The following is a 22,645-nucleotide window of genomic DNA, read 5'->3' on the forward strand; positions in this document are numbered from 1 at the left end:
ATAGAGATTTTCGTTTTTTTTTATAAGTATGGAATATTATTTTATGGGGCGCTTGTGAAAAATATTTTACAGCAAATATCCTTCAGTTGACAAAAATTTGGATAAGTATAAATTTCTTTCTATTCTCGCAAATGAAATGCAATATTTTTTCCGACTAAAAAAAGGTTTGTCTGTGTCAACAATTATTTTAATAATTATCTCAAATCAATATCAATTTGTGAATCATATTTATCTACAAATTTAAAATTTTAAATTGTAAATTTATATGTTATATTTTATTGAAAAAATATCTCATATTTCAAATATTAATAGGTAAAATTGAGATAATTTTTATATATTCACCTTTTAAAAAATATGATTAAATATTATATATGCGGAAGGTATTATGTGATTGGATATTATATAGGTGGCGGATATTTTGTGTGAGAAATAAAATATTTAGAAATGCGAATATTATTTGTTATAAAATATGATATTATGTGGGCGGCGGTTATTAGAAAATATGACATGCATATAAAAAGTGAAATTTTATACGTACTATTTGAGGGCGATTTAGGTAAAAAAAGTGACAGATACTTAATTCGTCAGTCATTGATTAGATCTAATAACTAAGAATTAATATATTTTATGATAATTTAAAAATAAAATAAAAATTGTACGACTGTGATTTATTCCATTAAAGTTGAATGAATGATATTATTAGTATATGATTGGAATTATATTAATAGGGACCGGTATTTTGGGAAAGAGGAAAAAATTCAAAACTCACGCTTTTATAAGTAGTATATATATATATATATATATATATATATATATATATATATATCTTGCCACTATAGGCTTTTCATTCTAGCTGAACATATATCTCTCTCTTGACTATCCTCAGATTCCGATGATTACGGCTTTGCCTTCATGGCTTTGTCGTAGTCACTGGAATATCTTAAGTTGGTTTCTCACCCCACTATTTTTACAGGTGGTATCGGGGGTGAGGTTGGTCATGGCATGGTGCAAGGCTTCGATATTACTAGAGGGTTTTAGTGGTCCAATGAACTACTTAATTTTCTGCTACGGTTATCTTGTTATCTTAACTCTTATGTTAACTTTGGTTAACTTAGACTGTGGTGGTTCAGTAAAATTGGATGCTTGCTACTTGGTTTAATAAGATTATAAATTTCTATTTAGAAATTATTGCAATGGTTTATGATTTTATGGCAAAAATGGTTTCATATCCCTCATGGTAGTTGGTTTTCAAGAGGCTGAGTTTCTGTTCGGGAAATGATTTTCAAAAATTTTTTGGTTTTATCATAATTCTAGATTTTAAAACAAAGGTTCGGGGTGAGAAATACTTTCAAATGATAGAAGAATTTCTTTGATTGTTGTTTGTGCATTTGCATCATCTTTGCGAAGGATTGCGTAGCTGTATGAATGCACGCATCATCTCTGCTAAGGATCGCGTAACTGTATGAGAATCTTGCATGCTCATGCATGGTGTATGATACGGATTGATGGTTTGTGTAAGTAGAGATTGATGGTTGTGATATTGTATTAGGTTGGTATATCATGCAAATATAGGAGAGACTCTATCCATGTGGACAGAGAAATCCCTATGTTTGTGGCGGGTCTGTTCGTCCCGTAGGCAAGGCTAAATTTAAAAAGAGAAAATAAGCGTTTTCAACTAACTCTGGGCTTCAAATTGCACCTTGTTCTAAAAAGGTTTTACAGAAAGGGCCTCGGGGTGTGAGAAGTAATTTCGCATCTACGATTCAAATTATTACTGATGCTACATTACGTCGTTTGGTTCACTGCATATATGCAATATCAGATTACAGTGTATATAAATTATTTTGTTCGGTTCATCTTATATATATATATATATATATATATATTTCTCTATTCACTCTCTAGATCCAAATCAATAACTCCGATAATGAATCGAAAAACCCAATCTTCTACTATTAGAAAGTTGTTTGATTTTGAGTATGCATTTTATATTCACTTAATAGACTTGAGAATAATCTTGAAAAATCATGAAGTTTGGTTTCTAGACAATTCAAAACACTAGAGCATGTTTAACAGTATAGATCATTGAATCAAACTCTCTATCATTGTAAACGAGTTATGAGAACAAAGACTTTTGTATACAAAAGAGTACAGGATGTCACGCGCATCGTGAAATCTATCGCTCGTCTGCCCTTGATAGTGACACAAACTCAAAAGGGCCCAATTTGGATCCTTCCAGAAGCTACTGTGGGAGCCGAAGGATCACAGCGTATGAGAACCAAAGCTTAACAACATTGGAAAGCTGAAGTGTCACGGGCAACTCAATAGTTTTCTAAGAATAAATGTAGGCAGTAAATTGAAGAGCCATAGACAGAGACATAAAAGTCACTTAGTTCTTTAGATTCTCTGGAAACAATAAATGGTGGATCTTTATTTGTAATAATGGCAATAGGTCGATAAATAACGANAAAATTTGAATTCATATTTCATTTTGTGTTCAAATTTTAAATTCAAATTCAAAATTTTAATTCAAATTTAAAATTAAATCAAAATTTTAAACTTAAATTTGAAATACAAATTCAAATTTAAATGGAATTCAAATTTTAAATAGATATTCAAATTAAAATATTTAATTTTGAATGCAGACTTAAATATTTTAATTTTAATTAAAATAAAAACTAAAAATTATTTTAGATTTAAATTTCAAGCAATTGGGGGTGGAGAAGGGTAACTTTATAATTTTGCATAAGTTGCAGAATAACGAGCACTCGGCAATGTATCATACTCGCCCCCCTAATTACCAACCGGATTACTTGCGGGATGAACCAAATATAGTAATATGAAAAGATTCCTACAAGATACTCTGTAATTTTGGCAGGATAATGTGAACCAAACAAGCCCTAAATGTAGGTAGTAAATCGAGAAGCCATAGGCTGAAGTCTAAAAGTCACTCAGTTCTTTCCCTAGAAATAATAAATGGTGAATATTTATTTGTAATAATGGCAATAGGTCGATAAATAACGACTCTTAGGTCTTTCCCAAGCCCCACACTTCCAAAATATTGTACTCCATTTCAATAAGTTATATAATTTTTCATTACCCCAAAAGTATCTCTTTTTCTTGCAACTTAGTTTTAGGACAAATAGTAGACTAACAAGAGTGAGGAAGACTTGCCCATCTCTGAGCGGAAAGGCGGGCACAACACAAGCTTTTGCGAGTTAGAAGCATAAGTCCATGACAGTTGGTATCAGAGCCGGTTCGAGGGAAAAACCATGTCGTTGTCAAATGCTGTTGGCGTTGATAATGTGCCGGAACCCAAACAGACCAAGTAGGAAAGAAGCAAAAAGCCACAGGCACTCGCGAAGGAGGCCACATCCTCGGAGAACGGAGCGGGCCCTGCAAGAGAAAGTTACAACGAAAGTGAAGAAGCGATGCTCCGCATAAGCTCAGACCATGAGTTTGTGGGAAGAGAGGCTTCGCTTGATAGAGGAGGATGTTGTCGCAGCCATGGCAACATTCTGCCATCATCTGGAGTATTTCAAGGCAGATCTTCCACGTCGCAACGACAAGCTAGACGCGCAAGATGTGTTGCTTCAGGACATCGGTGCCCAGGTCGAGGTCGCAGGCCTCAAGACGAGATAGGCACTAACCGAGTGAACCAAAAGCGATCATGGCAAGCTACTTAAGGCAAGAGAGGCCAAAAGAGGGGTAGAGCATCGCAATATAAGGGAGAGAAGGGACGCGACGAAGGATCAAACCCTTTCAGCACTACAGCTACGCGAGGAGGTGGAGCACAGAAGGGTCGAGGTAGTAGTGGTCCTTGAGGAGAAGGATGAGAGCAAGGATGACAAGCCTCGAGAGTTCTTGGAGCAGCTTTTACCCAATTGAGAGTTAGGTAGTTCTGTCAGACGCAAATCCGAGAAAGAGCCTAAAAGGACATGCGGGAGTCCCGCAACTCGGTAGCGTGTGCATGCATGTTGAGAAGGACAACCACATTCGACGGGTCGAACATGCCAACAAACTTATCCGCACATACAACTGGCTAGCGATCATACTCAAAGAGGAAAGGCACTTGGGGATGGTGCGGAGGTGGATGCGGACTATAGCAGCAGCGCTCGAGATTTGACGTGTGTGAAGGCACGACGAACTATGATCGAGGCTACACGAACGAGAACATACACTAGCGCAAGACGAAAGCGTCTGCACAATAGGTGGGGGAGATTGTCACACGCATCGTGAAATCTATCACCCATCTACCCTTGATAGTGACACAAACTCAAAACGCACAATTTTGGATCCTTTTAGAAGCTACTATGGGAACTGAAACATAATAGCGTGAAGGGACTGAAGCATCTCAACCTTGCGAAGCTGAAGTGTCATGGGTAACTCAAAAGGTTTTCTAAGGATAAGAACCCATTTGGTTCGCATTATGCAGCATTATTGGTTACCTCAGCCTAACTAGTAATTTCACATATGTGATTAAGATTACTACTAATGCTGCATTACGCCTTTTAGTTCACTGTAGTAATGTAATATCAAATTACTGTGTACATAAGATTATTTTGTTGGTTATCTTGTTTGGTTTATCTGTTTTATATATATATATATATATATATATATATATATATATATATATATATATATATATATATATATACTCATGATAGTAAAAGTTTATACTTTCTAAAATACCGTTAAACACATAAATTTGAATGGGAAACTTTAAATTTAAGTTTAAAATAAATTCAGATTTTAAATCAAATTTAAATATTTGTTGTTCAAATTTTAAATTTCAATTTTGATTTGAGTTTGAATTTTAAATTCAAATTTGATTTTGAATTCGAATTTCAATTGGATTTTAAAAGTTGAATTTAAATTTAAACTTAATATTAAATTTAAAATCAAATTTTAGTTTTTGGATAATTTCTATTATAAACTAAACCTTTTTTTGAATGTTTCTAAAGGGCTGATTTTTTAGTTACTTCGACCCAATAGAATCTTAATGATCAAATTTTAATTTCAAATTTAATTTTTGAACAGTCCAAGATTTATATTCAAACCATTCAAATTCAAAATTTGAATTATATTTTCATTTGTGTTCAAATTTAAATTCAAATCAAAATTTTAATTCAAATTTAAAATTAAATCAAAATTTTAAACTTAATTTTGAAATACAAATTCAAATTTAAATGGAATTCAAATTTTAAATAGATATTCAAATTAAAATATTTAATTTGAATGCAGACTTAAATATTTAATTTTAATTAAAATAAAACTAAAAATTATTTTAGATTTAAATTTTCAAGCAATTGGGGGTGGAGAAGGGTAACTTTATAATTTTGCAATAAGTTGCAGAAATAACGAGCACTCGCAATGTATCATACTCGCCCCCCTCTATTACCAACGGATTACTTGCGGGGGATGAACCAAATATAGTAATATGAAAAGATTCCTACAAGATACTCTGTAATTTTGGCAGGATAATGTGAACCAAACAAGCCAAATGTAGGTAAGTAAATCGAGAAGCCATAGGCTGAAGTCTAAAAGTCACTCAGTTCTTTCCCTAGAAATAATAAATGGTGAATATTTATTTGTAATAATGGCAATAAGTCTATAGATAGTATGGAGTCTTAGGTCTTTCCTAAGCCCCAAACTCCCAAAATATTGTACTCCATTTTTCAAAGTAATATAATTTTACATTTCCCCAAAGTATCTCTTTTTCTTGCAACTTAGTCATAGGACAAGTAGGTCCGGACTAGCATCTTTGAGGAGGAAGGCGGGCGCTTGCGAGTTAAAAGCATATGTCTGTGACAAGAAGCTCTACTCTACAAAAGATTTCATAAAGAATATATACTAAAAGCAATTAGAATATACAAGTGCTAAAAAAATTAAATATTCCATGCTGAAATGTGTCGACACATGTAAACTTGTCAACAACACACATTGGTATGATACAGGACATTGAAAACTCGACACATACCATCCCATACCATGCCAACAAGTGCTTGGCATAAACCCAAGCTACGGCGCTTAAATCCTTGCTTTCCAACTTAATCCTTGCTTTCCAACCCATGCTACGGCACTTAAATCCTAGCTATGGTGCCCAAGTATCTGCACGAAGCACCAGAAAACCATCTACAAGGGAACCATGCAATGGCCTAAAAGGGCTAATGGCGGGCAGTTCTTACCTTTGTTTTGGGAGAGATTCCTAGGGGTTGTTTTAGACATTTAATTGGGTCATTATCCCAAGGTTCCATTAATTAGAGATTTTATATCAAAAATGATGTCAGCTAACCCTAGAAGCAAAAAAAACATAAGTAGAACTTTATCCCTTTGTTCCCTAGCCGACAGAATTTTGTCATCAATTGAACAATGACCAAAGACTTGCCTTTAATTGTTTGGCTTTTTTTAGTTTCTTCCAAACCGGGACTCATACATGGACAGAATTTTCAACACTTCTTCAAGTTTTAACAGTCAAATGTGGCGTATGTTATTTTCTTTGACTAAAGCAATGCGCTATCACAACTCCACAGAACCAATCCATAGTACCGCTTGCCTTTGCCTACCGGTTACCTTGTGTCTAATGGAAAACGTCATTCTAGCTAATTGTATGAGCACTCCAAATGCAAAAGAGGAAGGGAAATGTGAAGCATCGAGGAAGTGTTTTAATACAATATGTTAATCCAACATCCTAGCACTGTGAATGGGCTGTAAACTCTTGATGGGAAGGACTTGAAGTTTGAAAGGTAAAATAATGCAATGGGCTTGAATGTATATCATAATACTTAAATACGAGTATATATATCATAATATTTTTCTAACTCTTTAGATGAGAACTTCTATATGCCGGATGTTAACCTATATATATGTTAATATGCTATCAGCATAGACAAGTCATCTAAAGACAATTTCCTAATCAAAAGAAAAAAATGAGACTTTATGATCCAAAAATGCTGCTCATAATGCTTCCACATCTTGCTTCATAAATTTTGCTTACTCTTGAGAATTCTGACATGTCCAATTTTCTCTGTTTTAAATTTGAATCAAAATAAATTGGCATCTTCCTAGAAGGACTACCCCACAGGCCCACAAACATAAATTCTCATCCTAACTTGAAAGCCATTAAGTGTAGGCATATACATTGCACTTGACACCAAAACATACTTTATGAATGTATATGCCCTTTTTAAGCCAAAAACAATTAATCTATAGCTCGCTTCCCATTTTGACAGAGTTTATAAAGTAGTAGAAATTCTGTACCCAAATGATATATAATTGTTAAGCATCATATTTTAAATTTCTCACAAAATTAGAGTGAACTAACTAATTGTGAGACCCCAGGTAGTCCTATATATAAGATATAATAGGGCTAAACTCTTAACCCGGCTTAAACATTTTGGGCGGTGGCTAGGCCCAAGAAGTTAAAAGAGTTAAGTATGCTAGGACGGGAGTAGTCCTAGGATGGGTGACTCCCTGGGAAGTTGGGGCGTCACACTAATCCTAATTTTGCTATTTCGTCATATTATTTGACCAACCAATTGTCAATTTTTGAATATTTCAAATATCTGAGAAAAAATCAGAATAATTAAGAATCCCAATGTTTGACTTTTTTTTATATCTTTTTTTTTTATTGATTTCTTTTATTATTGTTCCTTTATAAAAGGATAAAAAAGATAAGAATTGGTGAATCGAGAACAATNTTATATCTTTTTTTTTATTGATTTCTTTTATTATTGTTCCTTTATAAAAGGATAAAAAAGATAAGAATTGGTGAATCGAGAACAATTTGCAATTAGAAGAAAAAAGAGTTTCTTTTCTTATGGAACATACATATCAATATGTGTGGATAATACCTTCTCTTTCACTTCCAGTTACTTTTTTTTTGAGAGATAGGTAGCACGCTACCCACTTCGTTTATTTCATTTAGAAATAAACTTAGCTAGAAATGTGAATCAACTAGGATTCGAACTTGGGACCTTGGGTACCAACCACCAAGCTCTTTGCCACTTGCTCTAGGAACGGTCGGTCACTTCCAGTTACTATGTCAATAGGATTTGGACTTCCACTTATTCCGACAGCAACAAAAAATATAACCTTTTGAGTGTATATGGTACTTTCTATTTTTCTCATACGGCCGGTACATGTGATGATAACTAGAGAAAAATATTCCTTCAGAGAAATATGAACTTGTGGATCATCTATGTGCATTTTAACGATATTCAATTTGAAAAAAAAAAAAAAAGAATGACATTGGGTAATAAAATCCTCAAGATGTACCTTGCCTTTCCACGAAAAATTCATCACACGGTAAAAAGGGTCCACCAAAGTAACACAATCACCTTCCTTAATCTGTGACAAGAGAGCTTTAAATTAATAAATGTTTATTACCAACAAGAAATAAACCTTAGTTTACATGGAAATAAAAATCAATTATTTCCAAGGATATACAATGTAAAATGGTATCATACTAATGGTAGGTTGCAATATAAACCCTTAAATGTATGCAAAAATTTGATAGAGAAATTTATGAAATTCAAATCCCAGTAGTAGGCTTGAAAAATAGGCTGAGGGAGGAGAAAGCCCTGAGGATAAAGCAAAGTTCCAAAGGTAGCCTTTATGTATGCTACCTTTCTTACAGTTTGCTTTTTCTCATTCTTGTCTGAGTCCACAACTTAGACCAAAACCATTCACTGACCTGACACCATTGCTACTTGTATTGACAATGAGTTCTACCTAAAATAAAATAGTTTGATGACCAAATTACCCCACATAAACCATAATTACAAAGTATAATAGGACAACAACTTATTCCTTTCTCCAAATTTTAAATGGCAAACCCTTGTAGCCCCTTCTTGTACCAAACAACAAGCTTGATCGCCTCTCCCAAAATCACCACTTAATGTAAGGTTGTCTACAAAGTGATTGAGATCTGAGTTGCATTGTCGACAACCTACTGTTGAAGATTTTCTTTTGTCCTTTTAAAAGAAAATTTCTTTCAAATCTTCGGTTGCAGTTATAAACATCCACTGCACATGTTTTTCTATTCTGATAATTGTTTGCTTCTTGATTTCCTGAAGAGTTGATTCCTCCAAAAGCATCAATATAATCCAAAATAGCTATTGAAGTATCTAAGTAGAAATCTCAACTATCACTAGTTTTCAACGAAAGCAGAATGTATTTTTCACAAAATTGAAACTTACAGCACAAAAGAAAAGTGAAATTTCAGCTCCTGATCTTGATCTACTATTTTTTTTTGTTCCCAAGATTGTAATTATTTTGTTTCATTTCTCATGGAGATAACTGAGGCTTCAGTTAGATAGTAAATAGATGAAAATAGCTGTATATGTGTTCATATGTCAATCCATAATCATTTTGCTAGGTGGTATTTATGCACACAAGGTAAAAAGGATTAAAGTGCCGTGGCACGGAGTCATGCCGAAAACTTTCCGGCACGGTAAAGCACGGTGCGTGCCGGGCCGTGCCGATTCGTGCCGGTCAGAAAAAATTCATGTGTGCCGACACATTAAATATTTATTTTCTTTAGCAACAAAATATTCTAACTGTTTATTATATATTTTTATCAAATCTTTTGAACTTTATTGAGAAAATTACTTACTAATTTAAAGAATAGAGGGTTTTGAGCTGTGTCATAGGCGCACAGGGACTGTATCGTGCCGATATTTTGTTGACACGATACGGCACGGTAGATACGGCTCATGTCAATGGGCACTTAAATCCTTGCAAGGTAATCGAACTAATTCTTTTATAGAAGTTTGAGGTGATTTTAGAAAAGGGAGACAACACAGCTAAAAATATCTACAATTACAAAAAATAAAACGATAACTTCCACCTATAGTCCTCAAACAATGAAGAGAGTGGCACTTCAGTCCTCTACTTTGCTGCAAATTCTGGCTTAAACCTCTTGAATTGTTACAATTAAGTTATGTTGTCAAATAAACTTGACTGAATGATGAGGTGTTGCTGATGTGGTAGCGACGTGGCATCTTAGTTATTGTCATATCATCAATCTGAACCAACATGATGATGTGGCATGTTAGCACAATCACATCACCATCACATCACTACGAAGGAGGGGGAAAAAAGGAGAAATTTTTGCTTTCATCAGGTGACCAGATCAACAAAGCACTATAAAGAATAAATTAATTAATTATGTAATATACCGAAATTCCGGGTTACAATGCTAACTTGGATCTGGGGGATCAAAGAGAAGTTTGAACTAGATGTGCGTCTTTCCCAAGTAATTCTAGAGGCGTGGGAATAAATTCTGGAGATATTTGAGTGTTTCGGTGCAAATCGGGCACGAAACGAGTTTAGATGAGAATCTCCGGATTACGACGCTAACTTTGATTAAATGAATCAAAGTGAAGCATGAGGATAATTTGTAGTATTCCCGAATTAATTTGGAGTTGTCGGGATAGCTAATGGCATATTTTAGAAGGGTTGCGAGATGTTTGGCGCGAAGTGGCCAGGCGAAACGAACTCAGAGTAAGGCTGCTGCTACCTGTGCAGGTTTTGCACTGGGTACCGGTACCAGAACAGGGGGGTACCGGTACCCAGTCACGAGGACTGTATTGTAAAGGTGAATTGTGGCTTTTGTGGAGGGTTTAGGTGCAATTGTTTGCCCTTATCTTTAAACCCCAGGTCACCACCAGCTTCCCTACGTACAGGGAAACATCTCCTTTCTTCTCTTTTCATTTCTTTTCTTCTTCTGCCTCTAAACCTAGAGTGGATGGTGCGTTGAAGGGAGAAGTTGGTGGATTTGATGTTTTGGGCTGAGGAGAATTTCAGCAGCTGGGAGATACCTGGTGGAGAGTGAATCCGAGGTGAGGTTATGATACCTCTGTGATAGGATTTGTATTATCTGCCTTAGAAGGTTTAAGCAATGGAATTTTGATTGCTAGAGCTTGTGTTGCCATGAAGAGCTTAGAGAAGGAGCTATATGTTGAGTGTTGTTTGGTTGTGAAGGAGTTCAAGAGCAAGGTTTCCCTGGTGAAGTGGAACCTGAGGTAAAGAGGGTGATATCTCTTTGATAAGGTTCGTTCTAATTACCCTAAAGAGGATTTAGCTTGGATGCTATTGGGTTGCTATAGCTTGTAATTTCTATAAATCTTAGAGAAAGACTATATGCTGAATATAGTATGTGAGCTCTTGGGTTGATATGAAGCTGTAGGAATGAGAAATAACAGGAGTTAATCTCTAGTATTCCTAAATTAGTTGGTTGAAGTTCTTGAATTATTAGAGTTTGTATTACCTTATAAGTTCTTAGATTGTGTAAAACCTAAACTCGAAAATGCTAATTTGTAGGATTGAGGCTCTAGCTTGGGATTATCGCGTGGAAACCTAATTGAGGGGAAACCGACGCGATGGAAAGCTCGGATCGATGTTCCGACGAGCCTACGGCAAGCTAGTGAGGAAAACCTCATTTTAGCCTTGTTTGTCGCGAGCAAGGATTGCGATCGTTCATAAATCGCGGGAAGTAGATTTCTCGCATTTCGGTATCATTTAAAGGTGGGTAGTGCTTCACCGAAGCAATTAGGTCGCTTCCAAGCCAAAGTGAAGTATGGTTCTTATTGATGCATATATGTGTAGTGGTAGGTTGTGATTGATAATATGAATGCATGAATCGTATTATGTTAGTTAATGTTACGTACTATTGAAATATGCATATGGACATATTGTGGATAATGCTAGATGATATATAAATGTTGACACATTGTGAACATGCTAGATTCATATGAATTGAATATGGGTCGATAACTCTAGGTCGATTAGAGAACTCGACAGTTGCAAAGCGAGAACGTGTAAACTACAATCCTAGGTGTGGACAACTAGGATGATAAGTAGATCGAGTGGCATGAACCTAATGTTAGTAAACATAGGTTGGACATGAATCTAGTGTCATTGAACATATGTTGAATAAGTGAACCTAGAGTCGAGATCTAGGTGGAAATGACATAGAACCTAGCGTGACTGAACCTAAGTTATGATATATAGTGAGAATTAGTGTACTTGAAACAAAGTTGTGGATTATAGTGGTAGAAGGACCACTAGTAAATGAATGGTTCAAACCTAGAAAGGTTAACAAATAAGGTATGTGTTAAACCCTTAAGACTTGGAAGTGGATTCCAAAATCCCTAGGACAGGTGGCTGCAAGTGTAGTGGTTGAGTGCAAGTGAATCAGAACTACGGGTATGTTGGTTCTCCTCGCTCGGTATGAGCTCAGAACGGGTATGTTGGTTCTCCTTGCCCGTTGAGCTTGAGCGACTTGTGGTTTTGGGGTTCGACGGTTCTCCTCACCCTGTGGTAGACCTATAGTCGAGTGGACTTAAGGCCGAGGTGCTTGTGAGACGTCCTTCAACTCGAGCCTGGCTTGACACGGTATTCCGCGGATGATTGACTCGAGGCCGAGTCGGGTGGATAGCTTGATTAAGATAGATGAAACCTTAAGAGCGAGTGGTAGATAGTATGAATCTAAGGTAAAAAAAATCTTAAAAGCTAGTTGGATATGAGCTATGGATAGCGAGATAGAAAGTAGAATCAGTAGATCTACTTATATATTGTTGCATAATCTGCATACTGCATGTCTTGAGGCATACATATGTATTTAATATTGGCATAAATTATTTGTGGATATTTATTGGACTAACTTGATTGCAGTGCCTCCTTTGGACCTGGTGGGTCGAGCTTTTCTCTTGGGTGGCCGTACCCACTGGGAACTATAGACATAGTTCTCACTCCACGTTGTTTCGGGGTTTCAGGTTCACACGAGAGCGGCGCAAAAGCGTGAGGAAAGGGCGTAGCTCCGTAGATAGCGCGCTACCACCGAGACCAGGGATAGCAGTACCCCAAGTCAGCTTCGCTAGGGGTATGGAAAAAGAAAGACACTAAATTGTAATAATAGTGATAATTTGATTGTATTTGAAGGTTAATGTAATATAAAACTGAGATGAATGCTTGTATAGTTTAGCATTTATGTTTTCGATACCTTCCTTATGCAATCTGTGTTGAATATTGTTCCTGGTTGGAATCTCGTGTATTGTATGGATTGTGACGCCTACGCCTAGGACGTACAAGAGAAACTCTGTCTGTTCGGCGGTCTGTTGGCGTATCCGAATCCGACCAAATAGGCGGAGCTCGGGGCGTGACAAATTAATTAAACAAAGATGTCTTCAAACCATAACAAAACACATTGAATGTGATCTTCAGCATAAAAAAGGGCAACATATGAAAAATTGCCGACTTGAGACAATTATTTCTCGTGCAGTCACGCATCAAAAAAATTTTAATTGTGGTGCATGGATGATTTGATGCACTAAGTGCAAAAAAGAACTTCCTCTCTTCCCTCCCTCCTAATGACGCGACGATGATGCAGCAATGATTGAAATGCCATGCCATCATAATGATTGTGGGTGATGATGTGGCAATAAGTAGGATGCCACATTAGCGCCACATCATCACGTTGCCATTTCAATCAACTTTAACTAATGATGGAAAATCTTTGTTTATGGCTAAAAGACAAAGAAACATTACTATCTTTCATATAAATGTAAAACTATTATTATCTTGATTTGGTCAACATCGTGGCTTTGCATTATTATTTTCTTATCGATATTGTAGAGAGAGGTGATCAATTATGGCCATGTTAAAGAAGGATAGGAAGAGTATTGAGCCAAAAAGAAAGGAAACATGGTAAAAGGATATTAGTCGTATTATCTATGGTTTATGCTTGAAAAATGAATTAGGGAACCATTCAGGAACCCACTTTAATAAAGCTACACGGAGTAATTTGGGTTGGAACTTCAAAAATGTGATCGAAAGATATTATGACAAAGGTCAGCTTAAAAATACGTAGGATCAACTTAAAAAGGAATGGAAGTTATGGAAACGATTATTAAAATAATGAAACGGTCTTAGGTTGGGATCCTAACAGGAGAATCATTGATGCCGGGCCGATGGGCACCAAACATATATCCAGAAGCGTAGACATACTCCTAAACTTTGGATCGAAGATGTTTATCAACGGAGACAAGAAATGAAATCTAGCTTGATTTAATCTTAAGTTTGTTAGATAGAGATTTTATCTTTAAGCTTCTCACATGATTTTCTCATTAGGTGGTTACATAAGGATTCTGTAAGAAGGGCAAAAGAGCATACCCTCTTAAGTTGTATTAACGAATATATATAGTACAAGAGATTGTCTTACTATAATAACAATGACTACTATAGTAAGAGTATAACTAGGATTACATACTATATAATCCTACTCTATAGAAGGCAATAATACACAGTATCCTAATATAGATAAAATATATCGTAATATCTCCCCGCAAGCTAAGCATCCGATGGTCGGATGCGAAAATTGAGCCGCAATATCGAAAACCAAGAGGGTGAAAGGGGCTTGGTGAAAATATCGGCAAGTTGCTTGTCAGAAGGGATATGAATTAAGGCCAAATCACCAGACTGAACTTTTGCCCGCAAGAACTGATGGTCAAGTTCAATGTGCTTCGTGCGAGCATAGAGAACAGGATTGGCCACAAGGTAGGTGGAGCTGAGATTATCACAATAAATACTGATAGAGCGCCATAAGAAAACACGAAAGTCACGAAGGAGACGACGAATCCAAACTGTCTTAGCAAGTGTGTAGGCTACAGCACGATACTTTGCTTCAGAACTAGAACGAGAAATGGAGAAATGGTGGGTTGTTTCTTAGCGGACCAGGAGATAAGATTTGGCCCAACAAAAATGCAATATCCAGAAATAGAGCGACGTGTATCCGGATAACCAGCCCAATCAGCATCAGCGAAGGCCACAAGAGAAGGATTGTCGCAGTGAGAGATATGAAGGCCATAAGACAGCGTCCCCCGAATATAGCGCAGAATACTCTTGACCGCTTGCATGTGCGGTTCACGAGGTGCATGGAGATACTGGGCAACAGAGTTGACGGCATATGAAACGTCCGGTCTAGTGAAAGTGAGATACTGGAGAGCACCAACTATCTGACGATAAGTGTATAGATCCTGAAGAAGACTCCCCTCATGGGAAGAGAGGCGAGAGTTTTGCGAAAGAGGAGTAGAAACGGGATTACTGTCAAGAAAACCATGTCGCTGAAGCAGTTGATGCGCATATTTTTGTTGAGATAGATGAAGACCAGAGGGGGAGCGATGAACCTCAATACCCAAAAAATAATGCAGCGGTCCGAGATCCTTCATGGCAAATTTGCGTTGTAAAGTGACGATAAGAGCATCGAGAAGAGATGAGGAACTGCCGGTGACAATAATATTATCAACATACAAGAGGAGAACAAGAGTTCCAGAGGAAGAATGACAAACAAACATTGAGGGATCAGCAGTGCTGCCGACAAAACCAATCTCAGAAAGAAAGAAAGTGAAGCGCTAAAACCAAGCCCGAGGAGCTTGTTTGAGACTATATATCGTTTTGCGTAGACGGCAAACGTGACTAGGAAGCGAAGGATGCACAAAGCCAGGTGGTTGCTTCATATAAACCTGCCCAGAGAGAGTGCTATGAAGAAAGGCATTCTTCACATCAAGTTGTCGCAGAGACCATCCAGAGGAGAGAGCGACCGAAAGAACAGTACGAATAATGGTCGACTTGACAACCGGAGAAAAAGTCTCATCAAAATCAATGCCTTGTTGTTGTTTGTAACCCTGAGCCACTAGTCGAGCTTTGAGACGCTCAAGAGAGCCATCCGCCTTCTGTTTGACTTTGTAGACCCATTTACAGCCAATAAAATTGACAGAAGGAGGAGCAGGAACAAGCTCCCAAGTATCATTGGTGAGTAATGCATCAAATTCTTCAGCCACGGCAGCACGCCAACCTGCATCCTAAAAGGCTTCATGAAAAGTAGTAGGCTCAGTATGAAGAGTAGTATGTGTAGAAGCTAAGAAGGAGGTAGACCCGGCAAAATTCTTATTCATAGATCGAGTAAGCATAGTGTGTTCGGAGTGGTAAAGAAGGCTCAGCAGGCTGAGGTGAAGATAGCCTGTCAGATGTAGAAGGCGTCAACTCAACAGGAGAAGGTGAAGCTGTAGCAGCAGTAGGTCGGAGGGTGTGTCGTCTGGTATAGACTCGGAGTTCAGGTGGACCAGCAACAGTGGCAGCATGTTCATCACTAACCTGTGTGGCATCATGATTCAAGGTGGAAGGAAAAGTCGATACAGTCTTAGACGGTGAAACAGATGCATTTAAACCAACGTCCGTAAAAGGGCGTGTGAAGGAAAAACCAGAGATGGCATCAATAGAGGAAGGACGAAACGACTTTCGCCCAGTAAAGGAGGATTAGAAAGAAAATGTTGAAACATTTGAAAATTTAAGGTAGTAGGGGAAGGTGAGAAAGAAAATTTAGACAGACAAGAGTAAGGAAAAACAGTTTCAACAAAAGTAACATGGCGAGAAATAAAAACTTTACCAGTGCTCGGATAGAGGTAGCGAAAGCCTTTATGTTTGTCAAAAAGGCCTAAGAAAACACAAGGAAGTGATCGGGGAGAGAGCTTGTGATCTGCAATGTCCTGAACATCGGGATAACATAAACATCCAAAGACTTTGATAAGTTGCAAGTCAGGAGAAACACAACCATAGAGAATGTCATACGGCGACCGCCTATTTAAAACAGTAAGAGACAGGAGTCGATTTACAAGAAAAACAACAGTTTGAATGGCATCAGCTCAAAAACGAAGAGGCAAGCCAGCTTGAAACAATAGACTTCTAACAATGTTAGATAAATGCCCATGTTTTCTCTCAGCAAGGCCATTTTGTTGAGTGCAAGGACAAGAAAATCGGTGAATAATTCCATTTTGTGAGCAAAAACTAGAAAACTTGTCATTTACAAATTCCGTACCATTGTCAGATTGAAAAATTTTTATTGAGCTGTGAAATATATTTTCAACCATGAGCATACCCTCTTGAGTTGTATTAACGAATATATATAGTACAAGAGATTGTCTTACTATAGTAACAATGACTACTATAGTAAGTATAACTAGAATTACATACTATATAATCCTACTCTATAGAAGGCAATAATACACAGTATCCTAATATAGATAAAATATGTCGTAACAGATTCAATTATTCTTATTTAGTCCATATTATCTGTTGGTTAAACAAGGATTAGTCAGCCTCTACAGTTCTCCAGCTTTAGTTACTTTCAATAGTTTTTATTTTTTTTATTTCCCTTCGATAAGATGATTTTATTTTTTGATAAGATGGAATCTTAAAGCCATTAGACTCGATAAGGCTTTAGATTTATACATAAACCCCACAACTTCTTCATCTGTATAACATTTTGAAGATTTTGTAAAATTAAATTGAAGCCTTTTGCCCGAATTGTAAGGAAATGAAACCTCGAAACGTGAATCCGAACTTCGATCGAAATTGATCGGAAGTTGGTTCGGGACGCTTCGGAAAGGCCGAAGGCTTCAAGAACGGCTTTAGTGCATTGTGGAGGGCCTTAGAGAGCAAGCTAGTGCAAATCTGCACATATGCAGAGTTTTTGTGCTCTCGGGGACCGGTCTCCCCAGCAGGGACCGGACCCCGTATGCGTGGAAAAAGGGCAGACAGCTGCTCTGCGCGTATTCTGCTCTCGGGGACCGGTACCCTCCCTAGGGGGACCGGTCCCCGTACCCGAAAACTGCCCAGTCTGGGCAGTGTGAGAAGGAAGTTGGAGGGGTTTATTGCAATTGTTGCATGAGGAGAGTGTATAGAAGGGGGTTTTGGGTCATTTCTCTCTTCTCCCTCACACTAGCAACCCTAACACACACACTCTCTCTCTAAGCTCTCTTTCTCTCTCTCTTCAAGGTGGAAAGCAAGAAGGGATTGGTGAAGAAGGAGACTAAAGGGTTGATCTTCATCTTCATCTTCATCATCATCTACCTCACCTTGGAAGAAAGCTCTTGAGGTAAGCTTTATAGAGCTTTAATAGTAGATTTCTAGGGTTTGGATTTTATACTCTAGAAATGGTTTGGATGGAACCCTAGGATGCTAAGTAGATGGTTATCGCTCGAATCGTGAAGTTGTATGATGAATTCTTGCGATAGTTCTATGTTAGGGTTCCAATTGAGGTTTTGATAAATGTTGGGGTTTGATCTAATTTAACCCAATGTAAACCTAATTGTTAGGTTTTCTGAAGCGGTGGTGAACTCGGTTCGGCGATCCGTCGAGTCTGCGCGGAGATATCGAAGAAAAAGACCTTTTTGGCTTCGTTTCCGCCTGGAAGGCCGAGGAGGCGTCCAAAAATCGCGGAACTTGGAATCTAGAGTTTCGGCATCACGAGAAGGTGGGGGGTGTCATCCCGAAGCAGTTGGACTTCTCCCTATGTCTCGGTTATAGTATTAATCACATTCTCATATGGTTACTTATGCATTATAGGATGTTTAGTATAGTTACATTTCTGTTTCCTTGCATGTTCCTTAGTGGTGTAGCATCGTGAGCTTGACACAAGAACCTAAGGTGCATGAGGATTAGTTGTGACATGAATCCTATAGTGACAAGATAAGTGACGACTTGAACTTGAGATAATGATATCAATTGACATTGACCTAGTGTAGTCGAGGCACTATAACATGAACGAGTGGCATGTAAATTAGTTGGAACAATTACAACTAATGATTTGAACGAGTGGCATCAAATCTAGTGTAGAGACACATGATGACATGATTCTAGGGATAGTAGAGTTCCTGGTTATTGAATTGTGCATTTGGAATTAGTGCGGTAGAAGCACTATGACCCTCGTCGATAGGGTGTCCTCTAGTGAGGATCGGATCATACTCACTAGTCTGTTTGCACTTGGCGTGGTCGCTCCACCCAAGTAGTGGTCTCCGGAGTACTTCACGATAGGGGCAAACGTAGTTGTCCCGCAGACGGTCTCGGTGTGCGAGTGCAGATTCTCCTCATCTATGAGATTGAGAAGTGAGTCGTGGCGTAACCTTCGAGTTAGCCAAGTAGATTGGGTAATAAATGTGAATGGCATAGTAGACTTGCATTCATACCTGGAGTGGACATAGTGTGTCACGCCCCGACCCGAGACCGCCAGTTTGGCTAGTTCGGGCGCGTCAAACAGACGCCGAATGGACAGCACCTCCCCTGTCCGCCCAAGGCTCAACCACGAGATCATGTACAAGAATTCGCCCAGGAACAATTCAATACATACATGACCCAATCCAATAAGGAGAGAAGCACCACAAGTGCTATACAATAAGAGCAAGTAACACAAGTATACATACAAGCGCACAAAAGAGAGATTCTATCTATTACATCCATTCATCCTTATACAATCGATTTACATCTACATTTGTATCTTCCAAATTATAGGTACAAGTTCATCTCATCATAATATAAGTATGAATACAACTCTCCAAAAGCACCTCACCACCTATACCTCATCTCTGCTCTCATATATATATAGAGTGCTACTAATGCAAAAGGAAGGCCTCTACTACCACTAGGGCGCTACGCCCTTACCACGGTCCTCGCCCGGTGCGCTCGTGCTCGGTCCTGCAACACAGTGGGGTGAGAACTGTTGTCCATAGTTCCTAGTGGGTTCGGCCGCCGACTCTGCCGATCTCCCTACTAGGTCCAAGTGGGCACAAGTAGATAGATAGGTAGATAGATATGTGAAAGCAGTAACGACATAGTAAGAAAGCTACACTACTATGCCCAAATCATATACAGTGTATACATGCACAATGTGATAAGTAATCAGCTAACATGCTACTATGTCTAAGAAGTAATGCTATTCTCTTGTTCATCCAATCTCTTGGCTTACCCGAAGGTTCGCCCACGACTCACATAGCCATCTCGTAAGGTAAGGAGTCTCAACTCGCTCAACAAACCCGAGATCGTCTGCGGGAACCCATAAGGCTATCCCTCGGGACCCCATAAGTCTATCTCTCGTGTGACAAACTCCGGAGCGCACTGCTTGTGCGGAGCGACCGCTTACAAGCTCTGAACAGACATGTAAGTATGATCCAATCCTCTCAACTCGAGGATACCCTATCCACTAGGGCTAATAGTCACTCGAGAATCCACCTATCCCAATGTTCATATGCAAGTGTTTAACTACAATAAGTTCTTGTTCAATGACTCATCACTAGGGAATCCGCCTATCCCTAAGTTTATATGTCACAAGTGTCACTCTACACTAAGTTGTATGCCACTCGTCCTGTTATCTATTGTTTACATGCCAGTCATTATGTAAGATACCGGACTTCTAAAATTATGAAGTTACGGTGTACATTTGGTTGGGAAGCCATTTGAATGGTTTCGTGAAGTTCCGGTGAAGTTTGGAAGCATTCGGGCATTTCGGATGCGCGAAAACGGAACCCGAAAGGCTATGTTGGACCGTAGACTAAATCCGGCATTAGCGTGGATGAAAAGATGATAAAAACGTGCTCGAAAACATGTTTGGAGAGTCTCGATTCGATTTGAAATGAATCGGAGGTCAAACGAGCGAAAACGAGCGAAAACGGAGTGAAAACGGACGAAGGCTGAAAATGCTGAAAAATTGGCTAAGTCTGGAACTTTGGTCCTTCGGGGACCGGTCTTTCACTGCCTAGGACCGGTCCTAGAGACCCGAAAATGCCCAGCTCGGGCTGCTGCAAGAAGAGACTTGTTGAGGGGGTTTCTTGCAATTTTGCACTAGTAGAGGCCTTACGAGAGGGGAATGAGATCTTTTCTCTCATTCTCTCAACCCTAAACCCTCAAGACACATGTCTCTCTCTCTCTCTCTAAAGCTCTCCTCTCTTTCTCATCAAGGATGGATCTAAGAGGAGGATTGGGTGGAGAAGAAGGCTAGGAAGTGGATTGTGCTCATCTTCTTCCTCTTCCTTGGCCATTTGGGCAAGCTTTGAGGTAAGCTTTTGTGCCCATTAATGGTGGAACTCTAGGGTTTTATTCTTAAGCTCTAGAAATGGTTTAGATGGAATCCTAGCATGCCAAATAGATGGTTTATGCTTGATTCATGAGATGAATTGGAGTATTTTGCTATAATTGCATCTAGGGCTCCAATTTTGGGGTTTTCAAAAATATGAGAGTTTGATCTCAATTGACCCTCCGTAAACCTAATTGCTAGGTCCCCGAACGCGTTCGTGCACTCGGTTTGAGCATTCGTCGAGCCGTTGTAAAGATATTGAAGAAACAGACTATTTAGCTTCGTTTCCGCCTGGAGGGCCGAGGCAACATCGTAAAATCATGAAAACAGATTTGGAGCACCGTGGCACATAACCGAAGACCTATAATTTTCGGAGCCACGATTCGACGCACGGTTGGTGAGTATTAGCAAAATCGGGCCGAACCGGGTGCCTGGTGCCGCGGGAGGCCGATTGCAAGTGACTACAAGCAATCGGAGAGCGAATCGAGATGGGTTGTGCTCACCGAAGCGACTAGGTCGCCCTTATGTCTAAGAGAAACGTGGTTTCATGTTGATGCATATAAATGGTAGATGAATGCAAGGGTTAAATGCTAGGTGAATGCATGTTAATTGTTATGCTATGACTACCATAGAATGCACGATGAGCATATTATAGAAATGCTAGATGATGCATGTAGATGATGCATGTAAATAATGCTAAATAATGCATGTGAGCATATTGTAAAGAATGCATGTTAGTGACATAATGCAAATATGCTAGTTAATACATGTGTGATAACATGATGAGAAAATGCTAGATTATATGCATGTTAACATATTATGAATATGTTCTAATTGTTAAATGCAAGCTCTAGATGGTAAATGTATAATGGCATTATGAGATCATGAGAAAGATAGACAAATGTTAACATGTTGTAGATCATGTTAGAAAGAATATGCATGTTGGCATCATATAATGCATGCTAGATAAAATGTGGATATCTATTGAACTCGATGTGGACTATAGGGTTGTCGAATAGATCGAGTGGCACTTAACCTAGTGTATGAAACATAGGTTGGACATGAATGACAAAGAACCTAGTGTTATTAAACATAGGTCGTGTGGCATCTAACCTAGCGTTAAAGAACATAGGTTGAACACGTGAACCTAGAGTCGAGATCTAGGTAGAGATAACATGTGAACCTAGTGTTGTTGAACCTAGAATGAATCATGAGTGGCATCTAAAATAGCGTTAAAGAACATAGGTTATGGATTGAACCTAGAGTTAAAGTAAATCTAGGTTATGTGATAGAGGCGTTGAACCTAGAGTCAATTGGACCTAGGGTGGAAAAGACATCAGACCTAGATAGGTCGATACTATAGGATTTGAGACCAACCCTTGAGTTGTGAAATGGATTCCGGAATCCCTAGTGATGTGGCCGCAAAAGAAGCGGTGGAAATTGTGGTAAAAGAGATGGCAAAGGAATCATAACTGCAGGTATGTGTGGTTCTCCTCGCCTGGCAGTGATTCAACGGGTATGTGTGGTTCTCCTCGCCCGAGATGCCATGAGAATAAGCTGGAATTGGGTATGTGTGGTTCTCCTCACCCATTAGCTTATCGGATGATGCCACCTAGATTGACTTGAACCTTGCTGGGTAAGAGCGATGTGGTCGCTGCCAGATGACTAAGTCACAACTTGAACCATTGTTGGGTGAGGTGCGATGAGTTCGCCGCCAGATGGCTAAGTCATGACTTGAGT

The 22,645-nt window shown here is 38.5% G+C and overlaps 1 protein-coding gene across 8 annotated transcripts in view; it reads right to left on the minus strand.

Annotated features, from left to right (window-relative positions):
- Positions 1 to 22,645, minus strand: part of LOC109717836 (tetratricopeptide repeat protein 5-like) — a 119,979-nt gene that overhangs the window by 47,147 nt on the left and 50,187 nt on the right. For 3 of the 8 annotated variants that reach the window (XM_020243768.1, XM_020243769.1, XM_020243770.1), the window contains exon 12: positions 8,278 to 8,349. The exons of 1 other annotated variant lie outside the window; for it this stretch is intronic. In XM_020243768.1, coding sequence (XP_020099357.1) covers positions 8,278 to 8,349 — 72 coding nt within the window. Of the gene's footprint in view, positions 1 to 8,277; positions 8,350 to 16,135; positions 16,156 to 16,447; positions 16,548 to 19,277; positions 19,531 to 22,645 lie in introns of those variants that run through there. 4 more of the 8 variants (XM_020243772.1, XM_020243777.1, XM_020243774.1 and 1 more) reach the window with 4 other exon arrangements.

Source organism: Ananas comosus, linkage group 11 (assembly GCF_001540865.1).
Source record: "Ananas comosus cultivar F153 linkage group 11, ASM154086v1, whole genome shotgun sequence".
Taxonomy (NCBI): Eukaryota; Viridiplantae; Streptophyta; class Magnoliopsida; order Poales; family Bromeliaceae; genus Ananas; species Ananas comosus.